This window comes from Ciona robusta, unplaced genomic scaffold (genome assembly GCF_009617815.1).
Source record: "Ciona robusta unplaced genomic scaffold, ASM961781v2 AP042738.1".
In the NCBI taxonomy this organism is placed as follows: Eukaryota; Metazoa; Chordata; class Ascidiacea; order Phlebobranchia; family Cionidae; genus Ciona; species Ciona robusta.
In genome coordinates, this window is record NW_028323117.1 from 370204 (window position 1) to 396385 (window position 26182).

Below are 26182 nucleotides of genomic sequence, written 5' to 3' on the forward strand. Positions count from 1 at the left end.
GCGAGAATTTCATGACACCAAAATCAAGTTTTTGTGCTCCTATTTAAATTATATAAGTCGCAAAAGTGATGGCCGTAGTGGAAGAGTATGGATGTACAAAAGGTTAGTATTTTTAAGACTAAAGTATTCAGTGAAACCATCATACATCTAACAAAATGTTGTATTTTAGAACCGGTAACTATTGGGAAGGAGACGTTGCAAATTATAATGATTCCCAATGGATTACCAACTTTCGAATGACGAAGCAAACATTTTATGACTTACTAAATCTTATTGAGGATGACATGAAACCAGGTTATTTAATTTTGTTTAACTTTAAATATTGATACCAGTATTAAATATTGTTACATTACTAGATACAATTACTGTACGTGTGCCTATTTGCACTAGTAAAAGAATGGCAATCGCAATATACACATTGGCATCATCAGCTGAATACCGTACAGTTGCCCACAACTTTGGTGTAAGCAAGTCTACTGTGGGCAATTGTCTTAAGCGGTAAGTTGTTCTAATTTGATACTTTCTACGAATTTTGTTCATAAATTTTCTATTTATTTACATTAAACTGTTTAGATCTGTAGACTACCAGTATTTAAATTGCGTTATATTTTAGATTTTGCATGGCAATTAACAAACATTTACAAATGTTTATTAACATGCCTACGAGAGAAGAAATGATGGATATTGCTAAAAGAATACAGAAAGATCATTACTTTCCTCAGGTAGCCTATTTAAAATGTGTTAAATTAGATAGCCTGTGTATATAATTTTAGTAAATTGTGTTGCCTCATTTTTAAAGGTTATTGGGTGCATCGATGGCACTCATATTCCTATAACAGCACCAATTGATGGGAAGAAAGACTATACTAACAGGAAAGGATGGGAATCTATGGTTTTGCAAGCTTTAGTGGATGATCATTACATGTAAGAATGTAATAATACTTGCATGAATTTTCAACTGACTAAACATTTATTTCAGGTTTCGTGACATTAATGTTGTTATGCCGGGAAGTGTCCATGATGCAACAGTTTTTAAACAGTCCGGGTTGTTTAGGCTGTTTGAACAGTTGCCAAAGGTGAGTAAAAAATGTTCCCCAATTAAAATATAACCATGATGCATATTTTGTTATTACAGGCGCCTATTTTGTTAAATGAAGTTGAAATTCCCTTATTAATTTTGGGTGACCCGGCATACCCACTACTGCCATGGCTTATTAAACCGTTTGTTGGTCATCAAATACCAGCCGAGAAGGAATCTTCTAATTGTTATCACAGCAGTGTTCGTATTTGTGTGGAAAATGCATTTGGTCGTTTAAAGGCCAGGTGGCGTATACTTTGTAAGAAAATGGACATATCAATTGACATGGCGCCATATGTTATTGCTACATGTTGTGCACTACATAATGTTTGTGAAACAAAACATACTGCCTTTTCCCAAAATGTATTAGATTCTTCTTCCATGTATTATCCTCAGCCATACTCACTTCCACAATTACCTAATGACCCACATTCTGCTGGTAGTCGTGTTAGACAAGCCATTGTAGATCATTTGCAAACCACCCAGCCTTTACGACAGTCTATGCGATTTGTAAAATAGTTAACTGTTACCTTATTTCGATTTGCAACCCAAGTGTTCTGTTCATTATTATTTTGTATTTTGATACTATTACAGCTAACAAACAGCAAATGTCATGTTATCTTTTGTAATTTAATGAAAAGTATGAAAGGTAAGAAGTGAATGAAATAAAAAACTTTAAGGAACAAGACGTGAATGAAATAAAAAACTTTAAGGTACAAGAAGTGAATGAAATAAAAAACTTTGAGGTACAAGAAGTAAATGAAATAAAAAACAATGAAAGTTATTCAGTATTACTACTGCCAGCTGCATCTGGAGACATTTGCAAAACAATTGCGGGCTCCTGATTAGAAACCAGTACATTTATGGCTCGACTTAATGCATCGTTCATACTCTGTACCATCATTTCTCTTGATTTCCGGTCCTTGGCACATTCTTCTTTGTATGCATCGATGAATTCACTCCATCCTTCTCCCTCTAAACATTAAAAAAACTGTTCAACCTGTTTACAAGTAATATGTAAAGTTACCTTTACGTCGTTTTTCTTTGGTTCTTGGTCGATCAAAAAAATAAAAAAAATGATATGCAGTTTTATCCTTAACTTGTTGTTCAGTAATCACCCTAATAAAAAAAACAATAGTTTAAGATGTAATGCTGGTTTCTGCATACCTGCTTTACGTTTTGTACCAGAACTTGTACTGGGCTGGGATGGTGCTGCCTCTTCTTCTGTTGCTGATGTTGTGGTTGATGTTTCAATTGCTGCAAGTTTATTGTCAATTACACAACTCGCGTATTGCAAGCATTTTTTAATAAAGCACAACTCACCACTTTCACTATCAAACTCTTGTGCTCCAGCTCCTTCTTGTTCAGTAAATGAACCTTTAAAAGACATACATTTAATTGTAGCACATATTACATTAACCTACACAAACAAAACATCAACGAATACTCACCATACTGCTGTACCATTGTATCGACCATGATGGATTTTCCTTCCACTGCCTATACATCAATATATATTTTAAATTAATCCTACATCAATGCAATAGCAGTGAAACAAAATAAAAATTTCATTCGGTGCAAATAAATGCCTTACTTTTGTTCTTGGACGACAAGACAGCAATTCATTTAGCTTTCCAAAAAATGGCCACTCAGCAGCTCCTGCTCCAGATTTTGACACACTTTTTAGTATATTATAATACTGCGCCTTAAGATTCTTCCACTTTACCGATACTTGTTTCCTGTATTATATAAATATATATATATTACACATTATTAAGTGTTAATATTTGCTTGAAATGTATGATAGCATACGTATAATCTGAATTTTCACCAACCAATCTTTTTCAAAATGCCTTTGTGCAAATTCTTCAGCAATAACTTTATAGTATTGTTGATTTCGGCCTTGTCTTCCGTCAATTTTTTCAATTATGTTTTTTTCTTGAATTAAATCTATTAAAAGCAAGGTCTCTTCTTCTGACCAGCTACCCACACGTACTTTCTTACTCATGATAAATTGAAATTGTTATTATAATAGAATTCTGCAAATAATACTGCCCTGTAAGGTTCTGCACCTTATATATACTTCTCTGTGCCTAGACATAAACCTGCTACAACTTCTACAGTACAGGCTCACCAGGAGTTTAAGGAGGTTAACGACTTCCCATTAGATAACACTGTGGTCGATTTATTACTTCCCCTAGTTCCCACTCCCAAATGAAAACAGAGGGACAATTTATTATCGTTAACGGCGTACCAAATGACAACGCAATGGGAGGTTCACTATTGTAACAATCCAGTTCAGGGAGAAAACACAGCGTGTAGTGATACTAATCAGACATTTAAGTTCCTGCAGTCTGAAAATGCTACGAGATAAGCTTTTCTTGCTAATATCAAATCAAACTTACCAAAAACATTTCCAAACAACCCTGCCACAAATTTCAGCTCGTCAACTTTCAATCCGATCAAAACGCGCCATGTAAATACGACGTTTTAGCGGATCGGATTTGAAATGCGTGTGACGTCATCTCGAGTCGGATTGAATTCAAATCCAATCCGACCATGTAAACAGGGTAACTTTGTAGCTAGATAAACTCCATTTGCTTAATTGTGCTTCACAATGATAGGAAGAGCCGAGATTAAGGATCAGAAAGCAAGGGCGGGTGTGAATGCTTGTTATGCATCATCGATTTTGGCGCAGAGTTTGACTGGGCGCATTTTGTCTCAGTACATTTCTTTGTTAAAAGATAGGAAATACGTTTAAACATTTTTACTTATCAAAGACATAACATATTAATGTACTGAATCAGAAAATCTACGTTAAAAATAGTATACACTATGGTAATATCACCGTCATATCCAGATGCACAATACCATGCTATATGTACTGCTAACTGCACCTTCATTTTTCCCATAACGTACACACTTTGTACACACCTTGTGGCTAAAGAAAATACAATTTTGCTTAGTACATTTCTTTGATGAAAGTTAAAGTTCTGAAAATGAAAATCTACTAACTGTACCTTTATTTCTCCATCTAATTCACTTTGTAGCTAGATAAACTCCATTTGCTTAATTGTGCTTCACAATGATGGGAAGAGCCGAGATTAAAGGATCAGAAAGCAACGGCGGGTGTTGTTATGCATCGATTTTGGCGCAGAGTGTGACTGGGGCGCATTTTGTCTCAGTACATTTCTTTGTTAAAAGATAGGAAATACATTTAAACATTTTTACTTCTTCCAATCTGCACTCCAAGATATTTGTAGGAATTGCGATCGTCAAACCACTGCATGTTTGACCGCCCACTACTAAGTAGCCATCCACCTTTTCCTCCTCTTACCATCAACAGCTATTCTTATTGGGGCGCATTTTCTTCTATTAAATTCAAAACCACTCTTCTTCAGGCTTTCCGACAGACGATCAACCTGAGCCTGCATCCCTTGCTTCGTCGATGTGGTTATCACCAGATCGTCTGCAAACGCAATAGCTTGTATCTTGTGACCATTTATTTCGACACCCAGTCCGGGGTCCAGATCCTCGAGGGCTCAGTCCATTATTGCTAAGAAAAGGGGGACAGAAAGAGGGTCACCCTGCTTAATACCCTGATTCACTTTAATTGGATCTGATCTTATTCCATCGATCTTCAAACTTGTGGTCGAATTTTCGTAGTAATTCTCGATGTATATCACCAGCAAGTCTCTTTCGGCAAGCCAATTCTTTCTGCTGCTCGTAAAAGCGACGAGGTGTTGGCACAGTCAAATGCCTTTAAGATATCAAGAAAGGCCAGATTTAGCTCCCTTAGGCGCCTCCGCTGCTCGTGGATCAGTGTTGTAACATTCCAGATGTTCTCCGCAACCCAATCCCGGGGTTAAAAGGCTTTCTGGCACTTATTTAGCGGCACTACCCAAAGAACACAAATCGTTATTGGACGGTAGTTTCCAGGCTGTCTAGGGTCACTCCCTTTAGGGATCAGAATTTTTTTGGCCAATTCTTCACCAAAAGTTTCTTTCTTAAATGTTGTATACCCCAAGCCGTCGGGTCCACGGGAGCTCTCTGGGGCATCAAGGTTCGTGTACTGTTTCCCACCTCCTCCTGGGTGATTGGATCAATATTTCCCATTCTTTGGTGTTACCACCCGTTTGTCTGATTCCTTCGAGAAAATCCTGGACCAAAATTCAAAGCCAACTACATGCTTCCAGCCTTGAATCTCCGGGTACTCCAGTGTTGTAACATTCCAGATGTTCTCCGCCACCCAATCCCGGGTTTAAAAGGCTTTCTGGCACTTATTTAGCGGCACTGCCCAAAGAACACAAATCGCCAGGCTGTCTAGGGTCACCCCCTTTAGGGATCAGAATTGTCTGGCCAATTCTTCACCAAAAGTTTCTTGCCAGATCTTCGGCCGTAAGATCTTCGGCCTTAATTTTCTTAAATGTTTTATACCCCAAGCCGTCGGGTCCAGGGGAGCTCTGGGGCATCAAGCTTCGTGTACTGTTTCCCACCTCCTCCTGGGTGATTGGATCAATATTTCCCATTCTTTGATGTTACCGCCCGTTTGTCTGCGATTCCTTCAAGAAAATCCTGGACCAAAATTCAAAGCCAACTTCATGCTTCCAGCCTTGCCTCTCCGGGTACTTGCTCCCATTGTCCTGATAGGACATACTCCACAGCTGATTTCCTGCTCTTGGAGAACACAGCTTTTGCACCCTGGCAAACTGTTGCCTTCTTCTCTAGCTTTCTTCTTATTTCTCGGCACCTTGCCAGCTTCCTGTCGGTCCCTCATCGAGGAATCTGGTTTAAACAACTTCGCGAACTCACGGTCAACTCTTGTGGCCTGAAACTTGAATCCTCACTGATTGCCTGACAGATGTTACTCCTCCATTCAACATGAATGTTCTCTGTGCGATTCCGTCACCCCCTTTAGGGATCAGAATTGTCTGGCCAATTCTTCACCAAAAGTTTCTTGCCAGATCTTCGGCCTTAATTTTCTTAAATGTTTTATACCCCAAGCCGTCGGGTCTAGGGGAGCTCTGGGGCATCAAGCTTCGTGTACTGTTTCCCACCTCCTCCTGGGTGATTGAATCAATATTTCCCATTCTTTGGTGTTACCGCCCGTTTGTCTGTGATTCCTTCAAGAAAATCCTGAACCAAACTTGAATCCTCACTGATTGCCTGACAGATGTTACTCCTCCATTCAACATGAATGTTCTCTGTGCGATTCCGTCACCCCCTTTAGGGATCAGAATTGTCTGGCCAATTCTTCACCAAAAGTTTCTTGCCAGATCTTCGGCCTTAATTTTCTTAAATGTTTTATACCCCAAGCCGTCGGGTCTAGGGGAGCTCTGGGGCATCAAGCTTCGTGTACTGTTTCCCACCTCCTCCTGGGTGATTGAATCAATATTTCCCATTCTTTGGTGTTACCGCCCGTTTGTCTGTGATTCCTTCAAGAAAATCCTGAACCAAAATTCAAAGCCAACTTCATGCTTCCAGCCTTGCCTCTCCGGGTACTTGCTCCCATTGTCCTGATAGGTCATACTCCACAGCTGATTTCCTGCTCTTGGAGAACACAGCTTTTGCACCCTGGCAAACTGTTGCCTTCTTCTTATTTCTCGGCACCTTGCCAGCTTCCTGTCGGTCCCTCATCGGGGAATCTGGTTTAAACAACTTCGCGACCTCACGGTCGATAAGCTCTTGGCTCAACTCTTGTGGCCTGAAACTTGAATCCTCACTGATTGCCTGACAGATGTTACTCCTCCATTCAACATGAATGTTCTCTGTTCGATTCCGCGCACTGGTAGCCGTCGACTAGCTGTCCTCTCTCGCAATTCTTCCAGAATCCGAGAATACTCGGCATTTTTCCCAGTTTGGCCTTTGACTCTCTACTGAGCGGCTGGGATGCAATTCATGCAGATGTTTGTTAATAAACCTCACTCCACTTTTCCTCGCGTCAAGCTCGTTTCTCGCAAGCATGTACTCTCCTTCGCCACAGAACCTTTCCTTCGCCACACAACCTTGCCTTTGTACATTTGATGATAATATTTTCTGGTCCTCCTCCCCAAGCCGTTGGCACAGGTTACATATGTAAGAGACCCCAGCCTGTGTAACTTCATCGGGTGGGGCAAAAGCGGTCGCCCCTTTCTCATTGTTTTTTTTCTTCGTACCGATAAGTTTAAGCACCCGCCGGGTGGGTAGTCCAGCGTAAGAGAATCATAGTTACTTCCGCCGTTTACCCGCGCTTGGTTGAATTTCTTCACTTTGACATTCAGAGCACTGGGCAGAAATCACATTGCGTCAACACCAGGTGACAGCCATCGCAAAGATTTGTTTAATCCCCCGGTCCGTACCAGTTCTAAGTCAGCTGTTCAACGCCGGCCGAAGCGAGCCGCAAAGCCCGCATTCCCCGACGCTCCATTTTCAGGGTTGATTGATGCGGCAGGTGACACACTCCTTAGCGGATTCCGACTTCCATGGCCACCGTCCTGCTGTCTATATCAACCAACACATTTTGTGGGCTCTAATGAGCGTCGCCTCGGGCGCCTTAACCCCGCGTTTGGTTCATCACGCATCGCCAGTCCTGCTTACCAAGAGTGGCCCACTTGGCACTCGCATTCCACGCCCGGCTCCAATCAAGCGAGTCGGGCTTCTTACCAATTTAAAGTTTGGAGAATAGGTACCAATTTAAAGTTTGAGAATAGGTTCCTCTAATCATTCGCTTTATCAGATAAAACTGCGACAGAGTGCCAGCTATCCTGATAGACTCCCTCTTTCGTCCGAGCTACTGGCCAGACAAACCGATAGATCTTGAGGCTTACCCTCAACAGATCGCAGTGAGATTAGTGCTCTATGATCACGACACCCCGATCTTCAACTAGGTCGTTTGCGAATGATTTAGCGACACCCCGATCTTCAACTAGGTCGTTTGCGAATGATTTAGCAACCCGCCATTCGAGCAGGAGGATCAACCGACTGCGAGTCCGACGCTTGCCGCAGACTCTTAGTTCGGATATGGGCTCTACCGACGCGCAGACTCTTAGTTCGGATATGGGCCCTACCGACGACCCTACTCAGGGTCAACCCACGCAGCCTAGGGTGATCGGTCATGGGTCAGGAGTCAAAACAGCCTTTGGAGGAAAAAAACCTTTGAAAAAAAAAACCCAAAGATAGCTTTTGAAAAAAAACGAAGTCCCGAAAAAAGCCTTTGAAAAAAAGGTCCCGAAAATAGCCTTTGAATCCGCCATTCGAGCTGGAGGATCAACCGACTGCAATTCCGACGCTTGCCGCAGACTCTCAGTTCGGATATGGGCTCTACCGACGACCCTACTCAGGGTCAACCCACGCAGCCTAGGGTCATCGGTCATGGGTCAGGAGTCAAAATAGCCTTTGGAGGAAAAAAACCTTTGAAAAAAAGTTCTAAAAATAGCCTTTGAAAAAAAAAACGAAGTCCCGAAAAAAGCCTTTGAAAAAAAAGTCCTGTTATCCTTGTGGTAACTTTTTTGGCACCTCTTGGTCCTTGTGGTAACTTTTCTGGCACCTCTTGATTGAAACTCGCTTCAAAAGGATCGATTTCTGGCACCTCTTGATTGAAAAAGTTCAAAAGGATCGATAGGCCACGCTTTCGCGGTCTGCATTCATGCTGAAAATCAAAATCAAGTGAGCTTTGCCCTTTTGCTCTACGCGAGGTTTCCGTCCTCACTGAGTTCACCTTAGGACACCTGCGTTACTCTTTGACAGATGTAACGCCCCAGTCAAACTCTCCGCCTGACACGGTCTTCAGATCAAATCGCGCCGCACCCGAACGCGCGCGCGCAAGGCTAGAACCTGGACCCGAAGGTCGCTCTTCGCTTTACTGAATAAATAAAAAAACGATGCGGGTATTTCAGTGGTATTTCACCGACGGCCCGAAGACCTCCCACTTATCCTACACCTCTCATGTCTCTTCACAAAGTCGGACTAGAGTCAAGCTCAACAGGGTCTTCTTTCCCCGCTAATTATGCCAAGCCCGTTCCCTTGGCTGTGGTTTCCCTAGATAGTAGATAGGGACAGCGGGAATCTTGTTAATCCATTCATGCGCGTCACTAATTAGATGACAAGGCATTTAGCTAAAAAAAGGACAATGCCCTTTTATTCGAACTCTAAACCGTTTCGCGGTTAAGGCAATAACATGCATATGCTGGACTCCTCGGGTCCATATCTCAGGCTCATGCGTCATTAACGTTGGGTGGGAGCTATTCTGAGGAGGAACTTAGTCATTATCAGGAAAGTCGGGGGGCAAGAGGCTTGAGATACTAAGTAAACAACTCGTAAAATGGGCGCGAAAATCAATATATGAAGCAACATGAACAGCAAAACGGGAAACAGGAAGTATAAACTTTTACAAGGATAATTTACAATGATAAGGCACAATTGCAATAGCTTTATAGCGAGAGTTGGACGTCGCTAGCTGGAGCTCGCATCACGTAATTCCCTCATTGGCCGTGCAGGAACGGAAATGGCGCCACATAGGGTAGAGCAGGGCTACACTGACGAGGGGTACCACCTTTCTAGACAGCAGCAATCTGTATCTTAAGAACTGCTCCGTCTCCGAAGCCATACATCCTCGCCATTTCAGCGTTATTGGGCTGAAATCCACTATGGACGCCGTCGTGGTGTGCCTAGCCCATTTCTCGATCTCTTCGCACTTGTAATAGTCATTCGAACTCTAAACCGTTTCGCGGTTAAGGCAATAACATGCATATGCTGGACTCCTCGGGTCCATATCTCAGGCTCATGCGTCATTAACGTTGGGTGGGAGCTATTCTGAGGAGGAACTTAGTCATTATCAGGAAAGTCGGGGGGCAAGAGGCTTGAGATACTAAGTAAACAACTCGTAAAATGGGCGCGAAAATCAATATATGAAGCAACATGAACAGCAAAACGGGAAACAGGAAGTATAAACTTTTACAAGGATAATTTACAATGATAAGGCACAATTGCAATAGCTTTATAGCGAGAGTTGGACGTCGCTAGCTGGAGCTCGCATCACGTAATTCCCTCATTGGCCGTGCAGGAACGGAAATGGCGCCACATAGGGTAGAGCAGGGCTACACTGACGAGGGGTACCACCTTTCTAGACAGCAGCAATCTGTATCTTAAGAACTGCTCCGTCTCCGAAGCCATACATCCTCGCCATTTCAGCGTTATTGGGCTGAAATCCACTATGGACGCCGTCGTGGTGTGCCTAGCCCATTTCTCGATCTCTTCGCACTTGTAATAGTCAATCTTCCTTTGGTGGGCATCATTCAGGTCGAATCGATCGCCGACGATGGTCGTGTCGAATATCCCAAGCTTACGCTCCCCACGGTTTTCTCCCATCGCTCATATGTATCTATAATTGACATTTAATGACAAAATCAATACAGCCATGAATATAGTTTGGACTTACTAGAGTGGTCGACCGATATATCGATTCACCAATATTATCGGCCGATATTTACGTTCTACCGATAATCGGTATCGGTAAAAAAGCACCGATATTTCACCGATATGTAAATTGTTCGAGCGCTGTGCGTATACGAATTTAACGAAGAGAAGAGAGAGGAGAAAAAAAAAGGAACCCGAAATAGATTACCACATGTTTTTGGTATAATATAATCAAGATGAGTGGCATTGCGAAAGTTTCCTGTAGCAAAGTTTGGGATTTTTTTGATGTTTCGTAAAGAGCTACGTTTTTTTAATCGCGGTTTAAGCGCTACCTTTTGTTAAAAAAATATTTTATTAATGCATATTATTATTATTTAAAAGCATATATTGTGTTTTTGGTCCAAAATTAACGGTTTAATTTTTCGTCATTTTTTATTTATTTACCTGAAATAGAAATGTTATATTTAGGCTGGTGACGTCGCAAGTCCTCAAAATATTCGTGCAAGATCCGAGGTTTACTGAAGAGAAGACGGCAGCTCGCTGAGCAGAAACGCAAACTTATTGTGAGAGAAGGGAACATTTAACATGGCTTGTCAGTTGAATTTTTTTAGAATTTAAATAAAAGCTAAGTAGTTAGTCCATCTCCAGGTGTAAATGCAGTAATTGTTGTATCATGGATACTTCTGCGGAATGTCAGTGTTGCCAAGAACAGCTGAAAGTTTTAGACAAAATCCAGACTTGCAGTGAGGCATTCAAAATTGTCCTTAATGTTCATTCTCTAAAAAACGCTTATTGGCGATTCAAAGAAGATAAATGAGTACGTTTTTGTAATGTCAAGTATTGCTTTTTTATTTAATTGAATATATTTTTAGGAAATATAGATACAATTGCATATTGCAGGGAGGACCGGGGGAGTCAGAATCGCGTTGTATTGCCATCATGTGTTGTCAATGCAATATAGTACAAATTCGTACACTGGATTTTTATTGCCAAATTTGTAAGCTTAAAAGGCCTAAACAGATTATTAAATCGTTTTCTATAATTTAATTGAAGTTACAAATGTTTTAAGCTTGAAAGGCCTAATAAACAGATTATATACTCTTCATTTAAATCGTTTTCTATAATTTAATTGAAGTTCCTCTTTGGTTGGGTGATGAAAGGTTGCATTTAAATGATCAGGTGTGTGTTGATTTCAGTGAAAAATTGTTGCTCCAACACTTTCATTTGGTTTTTGCGCTCCAAGGAACCTTTCACAACATTCATGATGTAATCGTAAGCAATAAGTATTATGTAGTTAGTTGATTTTATGATAAAAAGCCCATTAAATAATTAGTGTCACAAAAAATATAATTTAAAACAAAAATGGTATGTATGTACTTCCTGTAATAATTCAATGAACAAAAAGCTAAAGAATAATAATAGTGAAAGGGACTTACTATGCGTGGGATCAAGTTTTTATTATTAAATCGTTTTCTGTAATTTTTAAATCGTTTTCTATAATTTTATTGAAGTTCCTCTTTGGTTGGGTGATGAAAGGTTGCATTTAAATGATCAGGTGTGTGTTGATTTCAGTGAAAAATTGTTGCTCCAACACTTTCATTTGGTTTTTGCGCTCCAAGGAACCTTTCTCAACTTTCATGGTGTAATCGTAAGCAATAAGTATTATGTAGTTAGTTGATTTTATGATAAAAAGCCCATTAAATCATTAGTGTCACAAAAAAATATAATTTAAAACAAAAATGGTATGTATGTACTTCCTGGAATAATTCAATGAACAAAAAGGTAAAGAATAATAATAGTGAAAGGGACTTACTATGCGTGGGATCAAGTTTTTATTATTAAATCGTTTTCTATAATTTAATTGAAGTTACAAATGTTTTAAGCTTGAAAGGCCTAATAAACAGATTATATACTCTTCATTTAAATCGTTTTCTATAATTTAATTGAAGTTCCTCTTTGGTTGGGTGATGAAAGGTTGCATTTAAATGATCAGGTGTGTGTTGATTTCAGTGAAAAATTGTTGCTCCAACACTTTCATTTGGTTTTTGCGCTCCAAGGAACCTTTCACAACTTTCATGATGTAATCTAAGTAAGCAATAAGTATTATGTAGTTAGTTGATTTTATGATAAAAAGCCCATTAAATCATTAGTGTCACAAAAAATATAATTTAAAACAAAAATGGTATATGTATGTACTTCCTGTAATAATTCAATGAACAAAAAGGTAAAGAATAATAATAGTGAAAGGGACTTACTATGCGTGGGATCAAGTTTTTTTTGTGCTTATTGAGTATGTCCCTTCTTTGTGTTTTTCTTTGGAAACGTTTCATAAAGCTTTAGGGTCATCATCACCATCCAAAATGAATTCTTGGTCGCTATTTCCGTTGTAGTGTAATGCCGCCAAAAGTTGTCTGAATATTGCTTTGATTACTAAGAGGCTATATCCACAATTGACATTACAACTAATCAGGCATGCGCGTGGGATCAAGTTTTTTTTGTGCTTATTGAGTATGTCCCTTCTTTGTGTTTTTCTTTGGAAACGTTTCATAAAGCTTTAGGGTCATCATCACCATCCAAAATGAATTCTTGGTCGCTATTTCCGTTGTAGTGTAATGCCGCCAAAAGTTGTCTGAATATTGCTTTGATTACTAAGAGGCTATATCCACAATTGACATTACAACTAATCAGGCATGCGTGTTGTATCAAATAAAATCTAGCCCAAGGTAAATGTGCACAAAATAAGAGTAAAAAGTTAAAGCACACACCTGCAGTCATGCCTTTATAAGAAAAAATCTTCGTCTTTGGAGAAAATAGTAAAATAAGACTGTGGAAGGATTCGATGCTGCTGGTTTGATGGTCAGTAGAAAGTTTCTTCACGTCTTTCAGATAACGAGTGTTTAATGTAATCTCTTAACTTTTTGTATCCAATGTCATCTACAAAAAATATAACTGTATTTAATGTTTGCCATTACTGTAATGATTTCTTTGATACAATGCAGCGCATACCTTCGTGCAACCATTTTGTATCCAGTAGGGATTCTTCATGTATACATGAAGGGTAATATACATGAAGGGTAATATACATGAAGGGTAATATTCATTGTCATGACTGTGCCGATTCACAACATGATTGGTCAACGACATCCAATTAGCCAAAACAATATTTTGCTTGGAATCTTCATCCAAGTCAGATGGAGTCGATGCTGGAGCCCAATATAGATGACAAATAATAGAGATTTAAGCGATGGTCTTAACTCTGGATGCTTGTTGGAAAGAGGCAGGAGTTTTCTTTCTAATCCTGAGCCAATGCAAAAGAATAAGATAAAATAGATACAAAATTAACAATGCAAACTAAAGAAACTTTTTTAAGTTTTGATTTACACCAAAATAAAAAAGATAAAAAGTCCAAAAAGCACTATGCAGGAATAATGGGGTTTTGACATGCAATTTAGGATATTATGATATTAAAGTCCAAAAAGCACTATGCAGGAATAATGGGGTTTTGACATGCAATTTAGGATATTATGATATTAAAGTAAATTTTTAAAGTAAAAATCACATCTTAAAAGCCTAATACATCTTAATGTATAGGTTGTATAACAGAGTTAGTTCTCACATAATGGCTGAAATTAATAGTTCTAGTTAATGGCTGCAATATAACCTTTAAGTGCCAGACATCGTAATGATGAACAATGTTGTTTTGCTCTTCTCTGATATACTTTGCAATTTGTGGTACCAGATAATCTCATACAGCTGCAAGGCACCGTTGCCTTTTTCTTTTGCGTTTCTCTCGTTTAAATAATGTTTCATTGTGTCTCAGTCAAGAATCTGACAGTTGCAGGTCGTTTTTGAACACGTTAGTGGTCATATAGATCCTTTTTCGTCGAACAGTTGTTCTTGGCTTTGTTGTTGTTGATGTTGTTGCTGATAGGGTGATTATTTTCCGCACTTATCCTAATTCTTAATTCTAGCATTTTTTTTTTAATCTTTTGATTGAAATCAAATCGTAATATATATTTATAATTTTTAGACTGAATTTTCAGATTTAAAACCGCACGATGAGCGATTAATTAACGATTACTTTCCTCATGCACTTTACATAGCGGAAACACTGTCTGGAGTTTGGCGGGAAACGACGGCAAGCGTGTTGTATCTACACAACGATTCACGACTGAATCAAACTATTAGCATTTAAGTGGGGACGCATTAAATGCACTACTCTTATACCGTATTATCATTAATCGTAATTGAAACATTATTTTTAATTCAACATCATATGATTAATATTAACTTCTAACATTACCTAATTACTGCGTGATTACGGTTTGTCAAAATTAATGAAAACAAACGTTTTTAAGCGACGACAACGTTAACTAGTGTAAGTTTACAATAAACACATGGTACAGGAGTTGTACAAAGCGTATTTACACATATTCATTACCAATCACTCAATCCTCATACGTCATAAGTTTCATTGGTTATAATACATGTATAAATACATTCTGCCTACTGCTCTACAGTCACCAATGGCGACTAGAACCCGTTGTGTTGGTTACTTCAGATTTGTTTTTGATCGAGCCCAGTCGACAGTGTAGTAAAAGGGTTAACTAATATAGCAGGGTGGGGGTAGATGGGACACCTTTTCATTTTGTTTTCTCTTTTCATTTGGTAGTAAATAAAGAACATTTAATGAATTATAAAACCGTATCTTCACGACTTCCACAGACCGTTTTTAATTGTTTAAAACACGATCAGGCTATTTGGATATTATGTGTTAAAGGTGTCCCATCTTCCTCGATTCTACTATCTTATGCTAATTATTTTAAAACGTGTTCATTCATTAGATCTGTGATCTCTTGTTATAAAGTAGTCCTACAGTTGCAGGTCGTTTTTATAAAGCAGTCCTACAGTTGATAAAGAAGTCCCACAGTTGTGCAGGTCGTTTTTATAAAGTATTCGTACAGTTGCAGGTCGTTTTTATAAAGTATTCGTACAGTTGCAGGTCGTTTTTATAAAGTATTCGTACAGTTGCAGGTCGTTTTTATAAAGTATTCGTACAGTTGCAGGTCGTTTTTATAAAGTAGTCTGAAAGTCTAGCTATAAAAAAAGTTTGGGAAACATACTGGTTTAAATTAACCCAATATAATCATACTGATTCAGAACTTTTTCATCCTTAGACGGTGGGGCAATGACAATGAAAGTCAATTTAGACACAATTTGTTTACATACCTTAAAAAGTTGCTTCCACAGCATGTATTTCAGCTTCACATTTGTCGGTCATAAAGAACGCAGGAGTCCAGCCATATGTCCAGATCTTTGACATTTTTAGAGCTTCCTGAATATCTGCTTGACATTCATTTTGTAGCACAAAACAAGCGACAACTTAATAGTAGACGTGTTGGTCTTTACACAAAGGAAGAACAGTGGCAATGCATACTTTGATGTCTTATAAGTTGCATCAAGTAGACAAATATCCTGGCCATAACGGAGCAAAAGTCATCGTTTGTTTCCCATCAATTGTGTTAAAATCAACAATGTCCATGTCACTATTTGGCTGCAATGGACACTGGCGATGTACGGCCTAAAGAAAATGCGACCTTCAGGTGATTCACGACGGTCCACCAACAGTTGAACATTTGCTTGATCAATTTTTGACAGCTTGCGCTTTGTATATGCAATATGATAGTGATTTCTAATGTCGTTCTTTGTTGGACAGAATCTTCTGTTAGTTGGCTGTGGAGGTGTTGCGTTTTTGAAAAGTTCATGAACCACAAATATTTGCAGATGGCGTTTCAATTCCATGATAGAGCGAACTCCTTCATCAACTAGCTGCCCAATTTTGCCAATCAACCTGCTATCCACACGTTGCAGCAAGCCTGGCCTGTGTAAAGAAATTAACTCAATTTATTAAATATATTAAGCTTCTAAAATTAATTTAATTCCTAGGGGTGCACTTAACTAACCCCACCCACAGGATGACCCGAGTGATCATTTGAAGCAGGGAATTGAACTGTGACAACCGGTTCAGAAGGAATTGATGTCACACCAACAGAGCGTAAATGTTGTGAAATTATTTTTTTTTCAGAAGTCTACAGTTGACAACTTTTATAAAAATAAACTAACATATATACAAAATTGACAAATAGACAATCGTACAAGCCATTACATAAATTTTCCCTTAGTTCTAATTTAAACTAAGCTGCTTTTAACTAAACTAGCCACCCAAAGTATAACCTTTCCCTCATAAACTAGGAAAACTACACTTCTAGTTCTTACACGAGATATAACTTGCCTTATATTTAGGAAACTGCATTATCTCTCTGATAACTATCCATGCCTTGCAGTTTTGCGTTTTCGAGTCTTGTATACACATGTACCGTTTTTTATCATACACATGATCATTTTGCTGTGCATCTGCCTTTCTTTTGCCATATTTGTATCTATTTGGTCCATGCTGACTGTATAGGATTTACAAACAAATGGAATACCATTTTCAGAATCAAACTGCACTTTACTTTTTTTAAATCTGTAAAATGCAAATAGGTAGTTTTGTAACAGAATGTTTAAGAATTCTAAAATAAGGACATGTTAATGAAGAAATGTAGAATTAACTGCTTTTCGAGTCTTGTACACACATGTATCGTTTTTTATCATACACATGATTATTTTGCTACATCTGCCTTTCTTTTGCCATGTTTGTATCTATTTGGTCAATGCTGACATTCCAGTTTTGTATGGGATTTACAAACAAATGGAATACCATCTTTAGAATCAAACTGTACTTTACTTTTTTTTAAATCTGTAAAATGCAAATAGGTAGTTTTGTAATAGAATGTTTCAGAATTCTAAAATAGAATGTTTCAGAATTCTAAAATAAGGACATGTTAATCAAGAAATGTAGAATTAACTATAATTACCATGCAGTAGTAGTTTTTTGTATTTTATAAATTTTGTAACTGTGTCTGTTTCAAATTTGTGAATTGCATCCAAACTTTCTTTTAATGAAATGATCTTCACTATTCCTTCGGACAAATCTTGTTCTAGTTCACCATCATAAATCATCTTTTTGTCGCGAGAGTGTGATAACTTTTCAGCCCTGAATATTTGTTAAAGTTAAATAATTAAGCGTGCTACTAAACTTACAAACTGAAATTATTGATAATAAAACAAGCGTAACAAGAATACCAGCAATTAACAGTGGATTATACTTACATTTTTAAATAATGAAAATAATGTTCACAAATGTATTTACAACAAATTTTCTGTAATAATAACAAAAAGAAACAGTAATGAAACTGTTAAGCAATTTAAACATCAACAAAAACAAAGATATAATTGAATTGATGTTACAAAAGTCATAGATGAAACAAAAATATGTAGGACTGTAAGACTGCTTTATAAAAAAACGACCTACAACTGTAGGACTACTTTATAAAAACGACCTGCAACGGTCAGACTACTATGGTGGCCTATGAGTGCCACCCTAATAAATAAATAAAATAAGAATATTACGATAAAAAAAAACGATAAGTAAAATGAAAGCGAAAAGTAAAATGAAATTAAAAAGTAAAATGAAATTAAAAAGTAAAATGAAATTGAAAAGTAAAATGAAATTGAAAAGTAAAATGAAAACGAAAAGTAAATTGAAAACGAAAAGTAAAATGAAAACAAAAAGTAAAATGAAAACGAAAAGTAAAATGAAAACGAAAAGTAAAATGAAAACGAAAAGTAAAATGAAAACGAAAAGTAAAATGAAAACGAAAAGTAAAATGAAAACGAAAAGTAAAATGAAAACGAAAAGTAAAATGAAAACAAAAAGTAAAATGAAAACGAAAAGTAAAATGAAAACGAAAAGTAAAATGAAAACGAAAAGTAAAATGAAAACGAAAAGTAAAATGAAAACGAAAAGTAAAATGAAAACGAAAAGTAAAATGAAAACGAAAAGTAAAATGAAAACGAAAAGTAAAATGAAAAACTTCACGTGGCCGAGACGTGCCAGTGCCAACATAGAAATCTTAAAAATTCTATCAAAATTACTTTTTATTTACTCTGATTTCTATGGAATGTCTTCTTTCATTTTAAACCTTCGTACTTGTTGCTTTAACGTACCGGTAGTTGTTTATTTATTCCTTGTTATTAGCCAAATCAACCCAACAATGTTGTTGCAATTTGTCATAACTTTTAAATCTAACCAAACATTCGTTATGCGTAGGCCTAATATTAGGAGTAGAACCATAGTAGGCTATCCTAAACAAGTAGTAATATAGGTCAACGCTTTGTTAATTTTTATTAGGTGAATTTTTGGTCTTGGGTGAACAAGTAGATATACCAGCCTCAAAAGCCTCATGTAAACAATAGTTCGGATCAGGTACTAAAGTGGATATCATTGCTTCGCAGATGGCCGACTAGTATACTAAACTATTACGCTTTATCTATGCAATGTACATTGTAGGTACTGGTATGGTACAAGACTACTAGACATAGCAGATTTAGATATAAAGAAATAATGTCAACTTGAGGTTATTGTATTTTCTATGTTTTGATATGGTTTATACTTAGATGTTAGACATAATAATGTAACATGGGCAGTATAGGCCCACTTAAAGACAGAAATATGGAACTAGGAAAATTTATACTAATCCGTAACCCACCCTGACAGCATTAGGTTTAAAACTACGGAATGCTCAGATTTTTACTATGCACTAACCCCTATGCAAAAATTTTAACCATTTAATAATATGTTACCACAGCACAGGCCTAGTAAACTTGTTAAGTGCCATTGCTGACATCAGTGATGGATTGGCAAAATGACGTTGTGTTGACTGGTGCATTGCAAAACTATGTGAGACAATCCATTAAAAGATTAGAAATACTTGATTTTGTAAAGCGTGACTTTCCTCAGTACCCATGGAGTCTAAGAACTCTTTGTCGAAGATTGAAATTTTTTAACATCACTTATATTGATCCAGCAATTGCAATAAATGATGTAAAGTCAGCAGTAACCAAAGAACTTGATGGACCTGGAAAGTGTTTAGGATATCGCGCCATGCATCAGAAAGTAAGGAAACAGCACCATATGAATGTACCTAGGGACCTAGTATATGCAATCATGGTGGAGTTAGATCCCGATGGGCTGGAAGCAAGAACACCAGGGAAGAAAAGGTTAAAAAAGGGTCATTTTAGTAGCAAAGGACCTGACTGGGTACATTCACTTGACGGCCACTGTAAACTAATGGGATTTCAAAAAAGTACTTTTCCACTAGCTGTGTATGGTTGCATAGACACTGCTAGCCGAAATCTGCTGTGGCTTAAAATTTGGACCGACAATTGTGACCCCAAATTAATTGCTCGTTGGTACTTTGATTATATTTATGAGACAAAATGTATTGCATCATATATGAGGCTTGACAAAGGTACAGAAACTGGTATCATGGCCACAATGCATGCATTTCTTCGAAAATCTCATATTGATGTTACTGATGCGAGTGATACTGTTATTTATGGAAAATCAACTTCAAATCAGGTATGTTGCTAACTTAACATTTTTTATTAATGCTTAAACATACCAGTGTCCGGTACTTAATATGATTTGGTGAAATCAGTTTCAATGTGAGCATAAAACATGGGGTGCAGTCTAAATATGTTTTTTTAACAGTAGTGGTTGACACTCTGTAATTAATACAATGGCTTTGTTTGTAGATTGAAAGATGGTGGAAAGAGTTACATGAACGCCTGGAAAAGTATTTTAAACGCCAATTAATGTCTTTGAAAGATCTGGGTCATTACAATCCTGACATAGCTTTAGACAGGTAACATGACGCAATTAAATTTTGCATTGCAATAGCCAATGTAGGATATTCATTGGAAAATGCAAGCATGCCCACTGTCGAGTTACAGGAGGTATTGCAGTGTATAATTCAGATGTTCCTGACTGTGTTAGTTTAACCCATTAATCCACTGGGTTCAGGCTATATTTGCTAATTGCTTTGCCCAAGGATACAAATGACTAAGCCACCAGTGGGTTTCTGACCCTACAACCTTTCGGTTGAATTCTGGCACAACAGACTATATGCAGCTGGACGATGTAAGTAATAACATTTATTTGCATTTACCCAAAGTAGAGCTTACAAAAACATTATTATTTATGTTTGTTAACAGAGATATACTTGCATTTGTGTATATACCAGTGCTGGAAAAGGAAATGAAAGTATTCGTGGATAACTGGAATACACATAGAATAAGATATCAAAGGGGTACATATCTTCCCAACGGCATTCCCAATCATATTTACAATTTTCCGGAAAACTATGGTCTTGAAAAATGTGGTAAATTATATTGTTATTCTTGCTCTGGTGTTCAGTACTAATAATAGTGATTCTCCAGGCCAGCATATAACTGATTCACAGCTAAAGGAAGTTTGTGAGGTTTCTGGAGTTCTGGATGTGAGAACCGACTTCCTATTGTCATCCCAGCGAAAGACTTTACAAGAATATATTCCTAACCCTCATCTCCTATCGGCAAATGAATGTACAGATGCTTACTTGTTTTTGAGAAGAAAGCTTGTTTCTCAGCTTACTAAAGAACCTGTTATACCATAAATATGTTTGTTTTTTTGTTTAAGTCTAAATACCAGAAAACTAAATTAAATTACCACTGATTTTATTTCCAGTTTTGCTGAAATTTTCTCGCAGAAAATATTCATTAAAAATGCAACAGTGAGCCACCATTTGTGTATTTATAATAAAACTACACTGTCATAAGGTAAAAAGAACATTAGTTGAAAAATGAAAGGAACAAGAGAAATTGTAAAAGGCAAATATGTACCGGGTACACAATATAACAAAATGTAGGTGTAGGAAATCTATAAAAGAAATACCATATTATAATAGATTATAAAAATATATGTACGGGTATGTTATCAAATAGTTAGATTTGTGCACCTGATTGTGAAAAGAAATTAGCTGGCTTATACGTAAAACTGAAATGCTTTATTACCGGTACCTCAAGCGTTTTGACAATTCGCCTGCTATGTATAATATTGATTTGCAAGCTTATTCTTTTTCAAGATTATTAATAGATCCTTAATTTATTGTTCACTACATCTTTAAATCCAAAGCTTCACAATAATCATTGCACTCGTGTTGTGCAACGAAGGTAGAGATTGCTCGCTGTGCTAGATTCCCTGCACAAAACAATAAAGTTCCATCTTCGTTTACATGTTTAATGGAAGCAATCTCTGGGTCAGTGTACACAGTAGTATCTCCTTGAATGTCGGTTAAAAGCAGCTGCTGGGAAGAATGCTGAAAGCTGAAATGTGCTAAACATACTGCTTTTTTACATGCTGTCGTTTCTTTGTTTCCACATACAGTACCATCATTCGATGTATATTTTGTAAATTTTCCATGTATATATTCTTCCAAGGTAACAAATGTGTCCTCTTCGCCGTCTGTAATTTTTCCGAAGTATATTTTAGTATATGTCGGTATATATCCAAATTTGCCTTTAGTCAGATTTTGTACTGCTTTGGCAAGTTGGGAAGTAAAATTTGCTGCAAGCATGTGCATTTGCACGATCTTGCGGGTATGGCCTTCAGGGGTTTGGTTTATTTCATTAAGTGTGTCCAATGTTTCTGGCAAGTATTGCTTTAACACCCAAGTACCAGGCAACAGCTTGGAAGAAGATTGCACCTTATATGCCTTTCTAAAGCCTCCTTGGCTAAAACTTTCCTTTTCGACCCGAATAATTTCCTCAATTTCAGTACTCCACATCATGTCAGAAATGTGAAACTGAGATAGTTTAATTTTTGTACTGGTAGCGTCCATAACGTTTCCTAATTTCATCATTTCTACAACCGATAAACTTTTGGGGATTGGGTGTTCCCTTTTCACACTAAATTCCACAGAAATTTGTTGCGGCTGAAGATGGTCAGTTTTTCTTCTTTTAATTTGGGGCAAAGAGCTTGATACCACAAGTTTAAACTTAGAATTTTCTTTACAAGCTAGTTCAGTTGTGTTAGCAATTGCTCTAATATGTACGACATTGAAGTTTGGTAATTGATCAAGTAAACAGCATGATGGACCTTGCTCCCCAGCTAAAATGTCACAGGTCATATCATCATCTTCAAAGGAAAAATGAGCATTACATGCCTTTTTTATGTTTTTAATGCTCAATTCATCAAACAGAAATGGAACAAACTCGCGAGCTCCTATTTTTAAATATTTTTGAGCCTTGCCTGATACTTCAGGGCTGCATCTTTGAATGGTAATGCATTTCCTATCTAAAATTTGCGAGTCATTCTTACCGGTAACCTTACGTTCAGGTTTCTTTGTTCTTTTTTGTTTCATCTCCTCTTTAAATTTGTTCCACATATCAGCCATTTTTGTTGATAATATCTTGTTTCAAAGCGCGTGCAAAGATTTAAAATGAAAGAAGACCTGCCATAGAAATACTACATGTAAGATTTTTGTGATGTCTATGTTGGCACTGGCACGTCTCGTCCACGTGAAGTTTTTCATTTTACTTTTCGCTTTCATTTTACTTTTCGTTTTCATTTTACTTCTCGTTTTCATTTTACTTTTCGTTTTCATTTTACTTTTCGTTTTCATTTTACTTTTCGTTTTCATTTTACTTTTCGTTTTCATTTAACTTTTCGTTTTCGTTTTACCTTTCGTTTTGAATTTACTTTTCGTTTCATTTTACGTTTCGTTTTCATTTTCATTTTCATTTTACGTTTCGTTTTCATTTTCATTTTACGTTTCGTTTTCATTTTCATTTTACTTTTCATTTTACTTTTCATTTTCATTTTACTTTTCAATTTCATTTTACTTTTCAATTTCATTTTACTTTTCAATTTCATTTTACTTTTTAATTTCATTTTACTTTTCGCTTTCATTTTACTTATCGTTTTTTTATCGTAATATTCTTATTTTTTTATTTATTAGGGTGGCACTCATAGGCCACCATAGACTACTTTATAAAAACGACCTGCAACTGTCAGACTACTTTATAAAAACGACCTGCAACTGTACGAATACTTTATAAAAACGACCTGCAACTGTAGGACTAGTTTATAAAAACGACATGCAACTGTAGGACTACTTTATAAAAACGACTTGCAACTGTAAGACTGCTTTACAAAAACGACCTGCAACTGTCAGATTCTTGACTGACGACACAATGAACCATTATTTAAACGAGAAAAACGCAAAAGAAAAAGGCATAGGTGCCTTGCAGCTGTATGATATCTGGTACCGCAATTTGTAGGTGTCGGTCAGTAATATAACAGTATGTGGTCTTAATCATATTGTTGCAGATCTAGACACAGTATGTGAACCCTTGCTTCTCCATTGCATTAGAATTGCCAACCTCATTGCTCTAGAATGGAAATAAATGTATTCCCAAACAGTAAAAATTAGGAAGGCAAGAAGCAGCGCATGTTTCTTGTTGATGTAAATAAAGGAATGTGGACAGAAGTAACGAATGAGGAACTAACTGTGATAGTCGAAGGGGCAAAGAAAGCAAATGTTACTGACCTGTAAAAGTTGAGTAGAAGTTATCTTGTTGATATTCAGCTCTAAAAAATCAATATGTGCCAAATTTCGCACAGTGACCTGGGTGTCTGCTCTCATGTCCCCTCCAATATTGAGTGGTTGCTGACGGATTGTCATTGTTTTAATGATGTCCTTCTTCTCATCTTTCCACAATTGAAACACAGCAGGATATGCATTATTGTTTAGATATTTATAGTATGTTGATTCTGATATCCAGGTTATATTAACAGCCTTAAATGCCCGGAATAATTTTGTAGCAGAGATGCCAGCAGTAGTCCCGGCAACAAAATATTCAATGGCTGCTTCCACTGATTGTATGATTGTTGACTTGTCCAAGTTCTGGAGTTACCACAATCTATTTTTATGCATTTTTGATCAACCTAAAGTAAATTGAATTTGCAGTGCATTAGGGGATAAACTGTCAATGAAAAAGAAGCCCAAAAACAACACAAGAAATACTCTCCAGACCTACAGTACTAATATTTTTATATGGCTAGTTTTAAAGTGTAAATCTTATTATCCGTATGTGACAATGGTTTACAAACAAAAGTAATAAAACTTACTGTTAACCATGATCCGTTGCACTTATAACTACACAATCCGAGCTGCTACAAATGGAAAATGTTTGGAATAATTCATGTAATTTCGACTTTGTGACAACATACTTTGCATCTTAAAGAAAATCATCAGCTGATCTGGATGGTTTATTTTTCTTTATGAATACCAATACTATAAAATTCTTTTCTTTGATACTTTTTTTGTATAACAGTAATGAATTGGATATATAGTACTGCACTTACCTGTTTGTTTTTACAGGGCTTGGGAAATAATCAGGCTATTCACTAGCTCTTTCAATCACTCTTATTTTTTCCGGGGTATTTGGTTCATAACAAGGTGGTAGAGATGAAGAGGCATGCCTTTTTCTTTTAGTTTTCAAGTAAACACGCTTGGTTTGGGTTCCTACAATTCATTGTCAAATTGCTGTTTTAGAAGATACATATTCTGCAATAGCACTGAGGATTTTGAATCCTGCGGATTAACTTTTGATTTTAGGTTTGGCAGAACCCTGTTTTATTACAGAGACAGTAGGCATTCACTTCCCTGGAAAGCCGAGCTTAAATGCTTTATGGGTGGCAATTCCAACATTTGTGCTCACTAGTGTCGATTATATATACCAGAATATGCTGACTCATCATATTTTCATACCTAATGTTAAAGAGTCTGGACCACGCTCATACAAGTTGGTTTTAAATCAAAATTTACACTTAATAAATACTACCTGTGGAATTTCTTTGTCAAAAAAATATTTAGTTTGGCCAAAAAAACGTTTTAAAAAGTACCAAAAAATTCGCCTATTGTTGCGTCACTCGCGTGCACTATGACGTAAATTACGTCACGAACCTGTTCTAATCGAACAGTCATAATCCCTCAGATGGTAGCTTCGCACCATTGGCTTATCAGCCAAGCACATGAACCAAATGTCTGAATCTGCGGTTCCTCTCGTACTGAGCAGGATTGCTGTCGCAACAACACTTCATCAGTAGGGTAAATCTAACCTGTCTCACGACGTGAACAATCCAACGCTTGGTGAACTCTGCTTCACAATGATAGGAGCCGCCGACATCGAAGGATCAAAAAGCAACGTCGCTATGAACGATTGGCTGCCACAAGCCAGTTATCCCTGTGGTAACTTTTCTGGCACCTCTTGCTTGAATGAATGTAACTTACTTTACCCTCGCGTGGCCGGAAAACGACAGTCGTTATCACACGGGTTTAACACCTCGTGCCAGCTTACGAGTTGCCATGTATGTTACTTTGTGGGTGATTATTTCTTTTGGATTTTTTTTATGTATGGCTGATAATTTGGACAACCCATTAGTGCCACTGGGTTGGAGCAATTGCCGTTAAGTGTCTTGCCCAAGGACACATACGCCCACAATGGTAGCAGCGACGAGCCTTGAACCCATTACCTAATAGTTACAAGCAGGCGCGCTAACCACTACGCCACGGCGCCGGACCTGAAACTCACAAGTACAAAAGGATTTCTCTTACGACGGTGAACCACCTTGTCGCGTGGTGTAGGAGCTTTAGTGTCTCGAACAAGACCAGCTTGTGTGCCGTCCTTTTGGGCGGTGCACACATTTCCTAACCTCTCGAGGCC

The 26182-nt window shown here is 37.4% G+C and overlaps 3 protein-coding genes and 1 pseudogene across 4 annotated transcripts in view; 1 reads left to right on the forward strand and 3 right to left on the reverse strand.

Annotated features, from left to right (window-relative positions):
- Positions 1 to 21195, forward strand: part of LOC149724213 (uncharacterized) — a 111378-nt gene extending 90183 nt beyond the window's left edge. The window contains exons 2-5 of the mRNA XM_089893306.1: positions 19222 to 19994; positions 20171 to 20280; positions 20630 to 20796; positions 20855 to 21195. Of these exons, the coding sequence (XP_089749432.1) occupies positions 19266 to 19994; positions 20171 to 20280; positions 20630 to 20796; positions 20855 to 21069 (1221 nt within the window). The 5' untranslated portion in view covers positions 19222 to 19265 and the 3' untranslated portion in view covers positions 21070 to 21195. The remainder of the gene's footprint in view (positions 1 to 19221; positions 19995 to 20170; positions 20281 to 20629; positions 20797 to 20854) is intronic.
- On the reverse strand, positions 1635 to 3672 carry LOC149724222 (uncharacterized). Its single transcript, XM_089893314.1, has 7 exons — positions 2914 to 3672; positions 2673 to 2817; positions 2530 to 2578; positions 2402 to 2455; positions 2246 to 2335; positions 2106 to 2177; positions 1635 to 2053 (listed from the first exon to the last, which is right to left on the reverse strand). Exons 1-7 carry the CDS (start codon positions 3084 to 3086, stop codon positions 1860 to 1862), a joined length of 777 nt encoding a protein of 258 aa, XP_089749440.1. The 5' UTR covers positions 3087 to 3672; the 3' UTR covers positions 1635 to 1859.
- On the reverse strand, positions 15631 to 17561 carry LOC149724223 (uncharacterized; annotated as a pseudogene).
- LOC149724224 (myosin heavy chain kinase B-like) lies at positions 21188 to 23444 on the reverse strand. 2 transcript variants are annotated; one of them, XM_089893304.1, is made up of 2 exons: positions 22785 to 23444; positions 21188 to 22589 (listed from the first exon to the last, which is right to left on the reverse strand). In XM_089893304.1, exons 1-2 carry the CDS (start codon positions 22846 to 22848, stop codon positions 21568 to 21570), a joined length of 1086 nt encoding a protein of 361 aa, XP_089749430.1. In that variant the 5' UTR covers positions 22849 to 23444; the 3' UTR covers positions 21188 to 21567. The 2 variants fall into 2 exon arrangements, with proteins under 2 accessions (XP_089749430.1, XP_089749429.1); XM_089893303.1 differs by having other exon boundaries at positions 22773 to 23444.
- Between the last annotated feature and the right edge of the window lie 2738 nt (positions 23445 to 26182).